Raw genomic sequence first — 12,087 nt, 5'->3', positions numbered from 1 at the left:
TCCAGGCATTAGCAAGGTGGCCGACCAAATTGTGAACCAGCAACTCTCCACTTTCCTAGAATCCAACAATCTCCTCCGTCACTCCCAGACAGGGTTCAGACCAGGGCAGGGCACCGACACCGCCCTTCTAGCCGTGATCGAAGAAGCAAGAACCATCTTGGATACAGGAGGATCAGTGGCAGTGATCCTCCTTGACTTAAGTGCTGCCTTCGATACGGTGGACCACACCATCCTAGTCCACCGTCTCTTCAGGGCAGGAGTCACCGGCACCGCACTGGCCTGGCTCAAATCCTTTTTGGAACACAGGACCTTCGAGGTGGCCGACGGACATGTACACTCCAGAGCACTCCCCCCTCAAGTGTGGGGTCCCCAGGGCTCCTCCCTGAGCCCCACACTTTTCAACGTGTATATGTCCCCCCTTGAAGACATCGTTTTAACTTTTGGAATAAAGGTAGTCATGTACGCCGACGACACACAACTAGTCGTCTCCCTAAATCAGTCAGCCCACTGCATGGAGAACCTGTCCTCCTGCCTTCAGAACATATCCAAATGGATGTGTGACTCTCGCCTCAAACTCAACGGAGAGAAGTCTGAGATCCTACTACTTGGTGATCCACGCAAACTCCCCATTTCTCTCTCATGGCCGCCCTGTATGGGGACCCCCCCCCCCCCACCCCAAAAAAGGAAATCAAGAGCCTAGGCATTTGGCTGGACCAAGACCTTAACTTCAAAGTCCAAGCAAGGAAAACCGCCGGCACCTGTTTCGGCCTTATGCGGACAGCAAGGAAAATCCTCCCCCTAATCCCCCCTCAGTCCAGAAAGCTCCTAATTCAAGGCCTGATTATCTCAAGACTGGACTACGGAAACACCCTGTACCTAGGTGCCCCAACCTCAGTCATCAACAGACTGCAGCACGTCCAGAATGCAGCCACCAGGCTCCTTACCGGGACAAAACCCAGATGCTCTGCGAAACCTGCCCTCAAATCACTACACTGGCTCCCAATCCAGGAGCGAATTACCTTCAAAACCCTCTGTATCACGCACAAAATATTCCACGGCAGAGGCCCACCCATATTGAGACCTCTCATCAAACCCCATCAATCTACTAGGCAGTTGAGGTCAAATACCCTTTCCCTGGCCAGCATCCCTAGAATAAGAAGAGCACGCTCAGGAGGCCGTCTCTTCGCATTCAACGCCCCTAAGCCCCTAAGCTTCCCCTCCCCATTCGAACGGAAACGGACCTGCTGTCCTTCCGCAAGCAATTGAAAACCTGGTTATTCCCTTGAACGACTTCTCTTCTGTATCTTGACATTCTGGCCATTACCCCCCTCAACCCCCCTCCTGGATCTGGCAGGTCGAGTACCAGCGCTGGGACGCCCCCGGGTAGCTACGCGCTCTATAAATCCGATTCAAATTCAAAGAGACACCAAAAAGGCAGTTACTGTTTGTGTGAGAGATGTCACTGCACCAGGCATAAGTGAAAAGACACCAAGGAGGCTGTCTCTGCTGGTGTCAAAGATATCACTGCGCCCGTTATAAGGGAAGAGAAGCCAAGGTGGCAGTCTCTGCTGGTGTCAGAGATGTCACTGCGCCGGTCATAGGTGCAGAGGCGCGAAGTAGGCAGTCTCGGCTGGTGTCATAGATGTCACTGCATCTGTTGTAAGTGAAGAGACCCCAAGGCGGCAGACTCTGCCGGTGTGAGATATGTCACTGCGCCAGTTATAAATAAAGAGACACCAAGGGGGCAGTCTCTGCCGGTGTCAGAGATGTCACTGCGCCGGTCATAGGTGCAGAGGCGCGAAGGAGGCAGTCTCGGCTGGTGTCATAGATGTCACTGCATCTGTTGTAAGTGAAGAGACCCCAAGGCGGCAGACTCTGCCGGTGTGAGATATGTCACTGCGCCAGTTATAAATAAAGAGACACCAAGGGGGCAGTCTCTGCCGGTGTGAGAGATGTTAATGCACCAGTTATAAATGAAGAGATGCGAAGGAGGCAGTCTCTAGTGGTGTAAGTGATGTTACTGCACCCATTATAAATGAATAGGCACCAAGGAGGCAGTCTCGGCTGGTGCCATAGATGTCACTGCGCCTGTTATAAGTAAAGAGACATCAAGAAGGCAGTATCTGCTGGTGTGAGAGAAGTCACTGTGCAAAAGAGGCAGTCTCTGCCGGTGTCAGAGATGTCACTGTGCCCATTATAAGTGAAGAGATGCCAAGAAGGCAGTCTCTGCTGGTGTCAAAGATATCACTGTGCCTGTTATAAGGGAAGAGACGCCAAGAAGGCAGTCTCTGCTTGTGTAAGAGATGTCACTGCGCCAGTCACAAGTAAAGAGACGCCAAGGAGGCAGTGTCTGCTGTTATCAAAGATATCATTGCAGCCGTTAAAAGTGAGGAGACACCAAGGAGGCAGTCTCAGCTGGTGCCATAGATGTCACTGCGCCTGTTATAAGTAAAGAGACATCAAGAAGGCAGTATCTGCTGATGTGAGAGAAGTCACTGTGCAAAAGAGACAGTCTCTGCCGGTGTAGAAGATGTCACTATGCCGATTATAAGGGAAGAGACGCCAATAAGGCAGTCTCTGGGTGTCACAGATGTCACTGCACTGGTCATAAGTGAAGAGACGCCAAGGAGGCAGTCTCGGCTGGAGTGAGAGAAGTCACTGTGCCAAGGAAGCAGTCTCTGCCGGTGCAGAAGATGTCACTGTGCCCGTTATAATTAAAGAGAAGACAAGGAGGCAGTCTCCGCTGGTGTCAGAGATGTCACTGTGACAGTTATAACTGAAGAGACACCGTGGAAGCAGTCTCTGGTGGTGCCGGAGATGTCACTGCACCACTTATAAGTGAATAGATGCAAAGGAGGCAGTCTTGGCTGGTGATAGAGATGTCACTGCGCCGGTTATAAGTGAAGAGACGCCAACGAGGCTGTCTCTGCTGGTGTCAGAGATGAGATGTCAAGGAGGCAGTCTTTGCTGGTGCCAGAGATGTCACTGCGCCGGTTATAAGTGAAGGTAAGTCAAGGATTCAGTTTCTGCTGGTGCCAGAGATGTCACTGCACCGGGCATAAGTGAAGAGACACCAACACTGCTGTCTCTGCTGGTGTCAGAGATGAGATGTCAAGGAGGCAGTCTTTGCTGGTGCCAGAGATGTCACTGTATCGGTATGAATGAAGAGATGCCAAGGAGGCAGTCTCTGCCAGTGGAGAAGATGTCACTGCGCCGGTCTTAAGTGAAGAGACTCCAAGGAGGCAGTGTCTGCTGGTGTCAAGGATATAACTCCGCCTCTTATAAGTGAAGAGACACCAAGAAGGCAGTCTCTGCAGGTGTGAGAGATGTCACTGCGCCAAGGAGGCAGTCTCTGCCAGTGGGGAAGATGTCACTGCGCCGGTCATAAGTGAAGAGACTCCAAGGAGTCAGTGTCTGCTGGTGTCAGTGATGTCACTGCACCAGTTATTAATGAAGAGACACCAAGGAAGCAGTCTCTGCTGGTGCCAGGCATGTCACTGCAACTGTTATAAGTGAAGAGGACCAAGAAGGCAGTCTCTGCTGGTGTGAGAGATGTTACTGCGCCAGTTAAAAGTGAAGAGACATCAAGGAGGCAGTCTCTGCTGGTGTCAGTGATGTCACTGCGCCAGTTATAAGTGAAGAGACACCAAGGAGGAAGTCTCTGGTGGTGTGAGCGATGCCACTGCACCGGTTATAAGTGAATATACGCAATGGAGGCAGTCTCTGCTGGTGTCAGAGATGCCACTGCACGCGGACTAAGAGAAGAGACGCCAAGGAGGCGGTCTCTGCCACTGTCAGAAATGTCACTGCGCTGGTTATAAGTGAATAGTGGCCAAGGAGGCAGTCTCTGCTGGTGTGAGAGAAGTCACTGTGCAAAGGAGGCGGTCTCTGCCGGTGTAGGAGATGTCACTGTGCCAGTTATAAGTGAAGAGATGCCAAGGAGGCAGTCTCTGCTGGTGTCGGAGATGTCACTTCACCGGTCATAAGTAAAGAGACGGCAAGGAGGCAGTCTCTGCTGGTGTCATAGATGCCACTGCACCTGTTATAAGTGAAGAGATGCCAAGGAGGTGGTCTCTACCGGTGTACAAGATGTCACTGTGCCCGTCATAAGTGAAGAGACGGCAAGGAGGCAGTCTCTGCTAGTGTCAGAGATGTCTCTGCGACAGTTATAAGTGAATAGATGCGAAGGATGCAATCTCTGCTGGTGTGAGAGATGTCACTGCAGCAGTTATAAGTAAAGAGATGCCAAGGAGGCAGTCTCGGCTGGTGTCAGAGATGTCACTGCAGCAGTTATAAGTGAAGAGATGCCAAGGAGGCAGTCTCGGCTGGTGTCAGAGATGTCACTGCTGCAGTTATAAGTGAAGAGATGCCAAGGAGGCAGTCTCTGCTAGTGTCAGAGATGTCTCTGCGACAGTTACAAGTGAATAGATGCGAAGGATGCAATCTCTGCTGGTGTGAGAGATGTCACTGCAGCAGTTAAAAGTAAAGAGATGCCAAGGAGGCAGTCTCGGCTGGTGTCAGAGATGTCACTGCTGCAGTTATAAGTGAAGAGATGCCAAGGAGGCAGTCCCTGCTGGTGTGAGAAATTCAATTTTCCGCATTACCAATCAGTATATGCAGATGGCTGTCTCTTATCATGTAATATATCTCTAATTTTATACTTACTGGGGCTGTGAACAGGAGTTAGTCTCTGGTCTGGTCCGGGTCTGGTGGCACAGTGGACTAAAGCAGCCACTGCAGGGGCCTGTGTTTGACCCCATGGTCACAGGTTCAAAGTCCGGCGGGTCCACTCAGCCTTTCATCCATCTGAGGTCGATAAAATGAGTACCATTGAGTTGGGTAACAATAAACATCTGTTATTCAGCGCCAGGACACCTACGGGTAATCGTGCGCTTTACAAATACACCTGTTATGTTATGTTTTATGTTATTGTATATCAAAGTATCAAGAACAAAAATATTGTGTGAAATAAATATTGTGTCAAAAATGTTGTTTACAAAAATATCTCTCCATTGGGTATAGATTTTCGATGATTAACTGTAAACGATATTCAGGACACAATATTTATGTCAGAATATTTTATCCTCGAGTGGTGTCAAAATGATCCCTTTGTGTCATTTATGAATAGATTGGAGATATGCATTGGTTTGACTTTACCTTGGTAAAAAAATAATAATAATAATAATAAACAGATAAGGAAGGTCACTGTTCAAAAATATTTTTTATTATCGAATAATAAATAAGTCATAAAATATAAATAAACATCAATGTAATCTTCATTTTGTAATAACAACTTTCAATGTGCATTGTACTCAGCTCGTTCCACTCTCATTATTTTTTTGTGGCATTTTATAGAGACAGTTCTCATGTTATTGCCCCTGTTGCTGATATGAAGAAATCTGATTGGCTGAGGACCTTCCAAACATCCTCCAGTGCTTTGGCTGGAGGACTGAGCACCGTTGAGGAAGATTAATGCATCTTGGAAACCCAATAGTATTTCGCAAATATCACTGTCATGCTCCTTGCTTGAGGAATGATAAAGACATATTAGCTTCATTTCGTTTTTCAGTACATTCAGAATACTTGTGTAATGTGTAACTCTTCCACAGGGGAAACAGCCTTTACAGCGAGGTTTTTACTGCGTTGTGCCTTTCCCACGCATTTTTTAGGATGCATAGTTTTACAGCGAATCTCCCCCCACAAATACATTGCTTTTAAATCTAAAAACAATGCGTAGTACTGGCATGCATTGTAAATGCATTTTCGCTGTAAAAACATGCATGCAAAAAAAATGCGTGGCAAAGGCACACGATGTATTTACATGCGTTGTACCGTCGTACAACCCTTCCACAATGGTAGCTTATCTCACGTGATGCGGAGCACACCTGCACGTGGCACGTTAGCTGAAGCCACGCCCAGGTTGGATTGTCCTTCCATTTTGTTTTCAGTTTTTGTCAAAATAAATAAATAAATTAAGTCATGTAACATAAATATGCGCTCAAACGTGGCTGGTGGCATTTCCCCTGCCTCTACCCTTAGCTGGCTTTTTACACTGCAAACAACCCAAAGTAAGTTGAGTCATAAGAGACCACTAAGTGAGAAAGATGGTGCTCCATCTGCGTGGACAGCTGATCCCGATTATCCAAGTGGAACACCGCGCCCTGGTATATGGTGCGAAACCAGCGGCTGGTTGGCCTCTTGCCGTGTGCTGGTGTTGCTTCAACAAACGTTGTCTTCTGGGCGCTCATCAGGGGAGAGGGCTCAGGGTAGGACTTGGAGAAACGCATGATGATGTGTGAGACGTAGAGAGCCCCTGCTTCGGGGCTGCTGCTGCCACTGAAGACCACCTGGGCGTAGACGAAGTACATCCCTGTAGATGGGATCACCAGGGAGTTGTTCTGAAGTTGAACGTGGCCACGTGTGAATGCATGCGGGGTGCTGTCTGACCACTTCACTGATCTCCCATTCTTCTCAGTTATACCTGCAACCAATCATAAAACAGAGGTGAGTACAGGGTTCAATAGTGAATTTTGGGTTATTTTGAGCATAAAAAGCCAAGACAGGCATAAGCAAATCACAGTTATAAGTGGTCCTCAGCTCAACATCAGCACCATGATTAACAGTAGCCTTTAACCCAACATCTACATAGCAAAGAAACTTGAGAGCATTTGTTAGACGCAGAGATACCTGCTCTTGGGTTCCATCAAACCATCAATGCTTGATTTGGAGGTACCTGACCAAAATTCACACTAAACCATCAATACTTCCTTTGAAGAAACTCACTCTAGTGCCCCACCAGCCCATCATTGGATGATGAGGAGATACCAGCTCCTGATTTCCATCAGTGCTTGACACAGAGATACCCCACTGTAGTGCTTTATGCATAGATACACTATATAATGCCCACTAATCCAACAATGCTTGATGCAGAAATATTTGCTCTACTGTACCAACAAGCCAATACATGTGTGAAGCACAGATGCCCAGTTATTCTGCATCTCTTCATGACACAGACATACCTGCTGTAGTGTTCCACCAATCCATCAATGTTTGATGCCAGATATCTGCTGTACTGTATCAACAACCCATCAATGCCTGTTGCCCAGATACATTCTGTCCTGCACCACCAATCCATCAATGCTTGATGCCAAGATACCTGCTGGATTCTACCACCAACCCATCAATGACTGATGCCCAGATATATTCTGTCCTGTACCCCAATACATCAATGCTTGATGCCCAGATATATTCTGTCCTGTACCCCCAATCCATCAATGCTTCATGCCCAGATACCTGCTGGACTCTACCAATCCATCAATACTTGATGCCCAGATACCTGCTGTACTGTACCACCAATCCATCAATGCTTGATGCCAGATACTAACTGTACTGTACCAATCCATCAATGCTTGTTGCCCAGATACTCGCTGTACTGTACCAATCCACCAATGCTTGATGCCCAGATACTCGCTGTACTGTACCAATCCATCAATGATTGATGCCCAGATACCTGCTATACGCTACCAACAATCCATCAATGCCTGATGCCCAGATACCTGCTGTCCTGTACAACAATCTATCAATGCTTGATGCCCAGATACTCACTGTACTGTACCAATCCATCAATGCTTGATGCCCAGATACCTGCTGTCGTGTACAACAATCCATCAATGCTTGATGCCCAGATATCTGCTGTACTCTACCACCAATCCATCAATGATTGACGCCCAGATACTCAATATACTGTACCAATCCATCAATGCTTGATGCCCAGATACCTGCTGTACTGTACAATCCATCAATGCTTGATGCCCAGATACCTCCTGTACTCTACCACCAATCCATTAATGATTGATGCCTGCTGTACTTTACAACAATCCATCAATGCTTGATGCCCAGGTACCTGCTGTCCTGTACAACAATCCATCAATGCTTGATGCCCAGATACCTGCTGTACTCTACCACCAATCCATCAATGGTTGATGCCCAGATACTCACTGTACTGTACCAATCCATCAATAATTGATGTCCAGATACCTGTTGTACTGTACCAATCCATCAGTGCATGATGCCCAGATACCTGCTGCACTGTACCACCAATCCATCAATGATTGATGCCCAGATACTCGCTGTACTGTACCACCAATCCATCAATGCTTGATGCCCAGATACCTGCTGCACTGTACCACCAATCCATCAATGCCTGGTGCCCAGATACCTGCTGTACTGTACCACCAATGCATCAATGCTTGCTGCCCAGACACCTGCTGTACTATACCACCAATCCATTGATGCTTGATGCCCAGATACCTGCTGTTCTGCACCACCAATCCATCAATGCTTGATGCCCAGATACCTGCTGTACTGTACAATCAATCCATCAATGCTAGTTGCCCAGATACCTGCTGTACTGTACCACCAATCCACCAATGCTTGATGCCCAGATACCTGCTGTACTGTACAATCAATCCATAAATGCTTGATGCCCAGATACCTGCTGCACTGTACCACCAATCCATCAATGATTGATGCCTAGATACTCACTGTACTGTACCAATCCATCAATGCTTGATGCCCAGATACCTGCTGCACTGTACCACCAATGCATCAATGTTTGCTGCCCAGATACCTGCTGTACTGTACCACCAATCCATCAATGTTTGCTGCCCAGATACCAGCTGCACTGTACCACCAATGCATCAATGTTTGCTGCCCAGATACCTGCTGTACTGTACCACCAATGCATCAATGTTTGCTGCCCAGATACCTGCTGCACTGTACCACCAATGCATCAATGTTTGCTGCCCAGATACCTGCTGTACTGTACCACCAATCCATCAATGCAAGGGACTCACGTCTGAGCATACCCTGCCAACTTATGGCGAACAAAGCGGTACAAAAGGGGGTGGTGATGGACGATCATCTGGCTGAAGACGGCTGAAATGCCAGAAACCGGTCCTAGGAAGCTTGTTTCCGCTCCAGGGAAGGCATGGCTTGGCACTTCGGGCTGGACTGTTCCCATGAGGCACAGGGTCAGACTGATTTGCATATGGCCATGTCTGAACTGGGGTGGCAGAGTGGGCTAAAGAACGGTGATGGATCAAACCCGGATCTGTTGACTGGGTGTGAGTGTTTGATTGGTTCTGATGCTCCGTCCATCACCACCCTCTTTTATAACGCTTTGTTTGCCATAAGTTGGCAGGGTATGCTCAGACTTGAGTCCCTTGCTCACTTTGCCACTGGATTCAAGCAAGCCTGGCTGAAGGCGGCTGAAATGCCAGAAACCGGTCCTAGGCAGCTTGTTTCCGGTCCAGGGAAGGCATGGCTTGGCAGTTCGGGCTGGACTGTTCCCATGAGGCACAGGGTCAGACTGATTTGCATATGGCCATGTCTGAACTGGGGTGGCAGAGTGGGCTAAAGAACGGTGATGGATCAAACCCGGATCTGTTGACTGGGTGTGAGTGTTTGATTGGTTCTGATGCTCCGTCCATCACCACCCTCTTTTGTACCGGGAATGCTAGTGGCACCCATAAAGTTTATTGGGATGATGGACTCCTATACTCAGAGAGTAGAGACCCCAAGCCTGGTGCATCCAGGAGGTTGGTTATACCTCTGACGTTTAGGGGTTTCCTATTGACACAAGCCCATGATATTCCCCTAGCAGGACACCTGGACCAGAACAAGACATGGGACAGAATTGTTCCTCACTTTCACTGGCCCCACATGTCTGAAGACACAAAGGAGTTTTGTCGCTCCTGTGTAACCTGCCAAGGCAGTGGCAAAGCAGGTGGCACTACAAAGGCCCCCCTGATACCACTACCTGTGGTGGGGGTTCCCTTTGAGAGGGTTGGGATTGACATTGTTGGTCCCATGGATCCTCAGACAGCATCTGGGCACATATTTATACTGGTGGTTGTGGATTATGCCACCAGGGACCCAGAGGCAATTCCCCTAAGGACCACTGCAGCACCTGTGGTGGCAAGAGCTCTCTTGAGTGTGTTCTCAAGAGTTGGCTTTCCCAAGGAGGTAGTATCTGACAGGGGTGCTGTGAGAAGTTGGCCGGGCATATGCTGGCCACTAGTTATAGTGGCCACCTTGCACCAGTCCAATTCGACTCTTAAGGTGATAGGTTTAAAAGACAACCTTTAAAGAAAGCTATCCTAGTGGTAGCTGTGGAGAGCAGCCTTCAGGCTAAGTCTTGAAGGAATATTAAGCTTATTGTTTTACCATAGATAACCTCTTGAATGACCAAATGAAAGAGTAGTCCACACAGGTATATATATAAAATATATGAATCAGAAGTTGGTCGCACTCTGCTCGTCACACCAGCAAGTTGCCCCAAGGAACTGTGGTCAATGTAGTGGCGACGGCGAGTACGCCTATGCCACGGTGTATGTAGAAAAGTATGTGTTGCATTAGCCATCCCTGGACACGTGTTTCGAGGCAGTTGCCTCTCGTCAGCAGGGAGCAGGTCAGTGTAAAGGGGTGCCGCATGGACTGCCAAAATGTAATTAAAACAGGTAGAGTACCTCTCATGGCGCGCAGGTGCAGGTCCAAGGATCGTCAGCCCGTTGGCTCAAGGGAGCCGTAATAAATGAATCAGAAGTTGGTCGTACTCTGCTCGTCACACCAGCAAGTTGCCCCAAGGAACTGTGGTCAATGTAGTGGCGACGGCGAGTACGCCTATGCCACGGTGTATGTAGAAAAGTATGTGTTGCATTAGCCATCCCTGGACACGTGTTTCGAGGTAGTTGCCTCTCGTCAGCAGGGAACAGGTCAGTGTAAAGGGGTGCCGCGTGGACTGCCAAAATGTAATTAAAACAGGTAGAATACCTCTCATGGCGCGCAGGTGCAGGTCCAAGGCTCGTCAGCACGTTGGCTCAAGGGAGCCGTAATAAATGAATCAGAAGTTGGTCGCACTCTGCTCGTCACACCAGCAAGTTGCCCCAAGGAACTGTGGTCAATGTAGTGGCGACGGCGAGTACGCCTATGCCACGGTGTATGTAGAAAAGTATGTGTTGCATTAGCCATCCCTGGACACGTGTTTCGAGGTAGTTGCCTCTCGTCAGCAGGGAGCAGGTCAGTGTAAAGGGGTGCCGCGTGGACTGCCAAAATGTAATTAAAACAGGTAGAGTACCTCTCATGGCGCGCAGGTGCAGGTGCAAGGCTCGTCAGCCCGTTGGCTCAAGGGAGCCGTAATAAATGAATCAGAAGTTGGTCGCACTCTGCTCGTCACACCAGCAAGTTGCCCCAAGGAACTGTGGTCAATGTAGTGGCGACGGTGAGTATGCCTATGCCACGGTGTATGTAGAAAAGTATGTGTTGCATTAGCCATCCCTGGACACGTGTTTCGAGGTAGTTGCCTCTCGTCAGCAGGGAGCAGGTCAGTGTAAAGGGGTGCCGCGTGGACTGCCAAAATGTAATTAAAACAGGTAGAGTACCTCTCATGGCGCGCAGGTGCAAGTCCAAGGCTAGTCAGCCCGTTGGCTCAAGGGAGCCGTAATAAATGAATCAGAAGTTGGTCGCACTCTGCTCGTCACACCAGCAAGTTGCCCCAAGGAACTGTGGTCAATGTAGTGGCGACGGCGAGTACGCCTATGCCACGGTGTATGTAGAAAAGTATGTGTTGCATTAGCCATCCCTGGACACGTGTTTCGAGGTAGTTGCCTCTCGTCAGCAGGGAGCAGGTCAGTGTAAAGGGGTGCCGCGTGGACTGCCAAAATGTAATTAAAACAGGTAGAGTACCTCTCATGGCGCGCAGGTGCAGGTCCAAGGCTCGTCAGCCCGTTGGCTCAAGGGAGCCGTAATAAATGAATCAGAAGTTGGTCTCACTCTGCTCGTCACACCAGCAAGTTGCCCCAAGGAACTGTGGTCAATGTAGTGGCGACGGCGAGTACGCCTATGCCACGGTGTATGTAGAAAAGTATGTGTTGCATTAGCCATCCCTGGACACGTGTTTCGAGGTAGTTGCCTCTCGTCAGCAGGGAGCAGGTCAGTGTAAAGGAGTGCCGCGTGGACTGCCAAAATTTAATTAAAACAGGTAGAGTACCTCTCATGGCGCGCAGGTGCAGGTCCAAGGCTCGTCAG

The 12,087-nt window shown here is 48.8% G+C and overlaps 1 protein-coding gene across 1 annotated transcript in view; it reads right to left on the bottom strand.

The window, feature by feature from the left end:
- Positions 1-6,002: 6,002 nt before the first annotated feature.
- LOC146869444 (lymphotoxin-alpha-like) overlaps positions 6,003-12,087 on the bottom strand; it is a 78,086-nt gene continuing 72,001 nt past the window's right edge. Inside the window, exon 4 of the mRNA XM_085599848.1 lies at positions 6,003-6,481. Within this exon, the coding sequence (XP_085455974.1) occupies positions 6,048-6,481 (434 nt within the window). The 3' untranslated portion in view covers positions 6,003-6,047. The remainder of the gene's footprint in view (positions 6,482-12,087) is intronic.

The sequence above is a fragment of the Triturus cristatus genome, chromosome 1_1 (genome assembly GCF_964204655.1).
Source record: "Triturus cristatus chromosome 1_1, aTriCri1.1, whole genome shotgun sequence".
NCBI lineage: Eukaryota > Metazoa > Chordata > Amphibia > Caudata > Salamandridae > Triturus > Triturus cristatus.
Note: the sequence above shows the minus strand (reverse complement) of the source record. Positions and strands in the feature narration are given on the sequence as shown.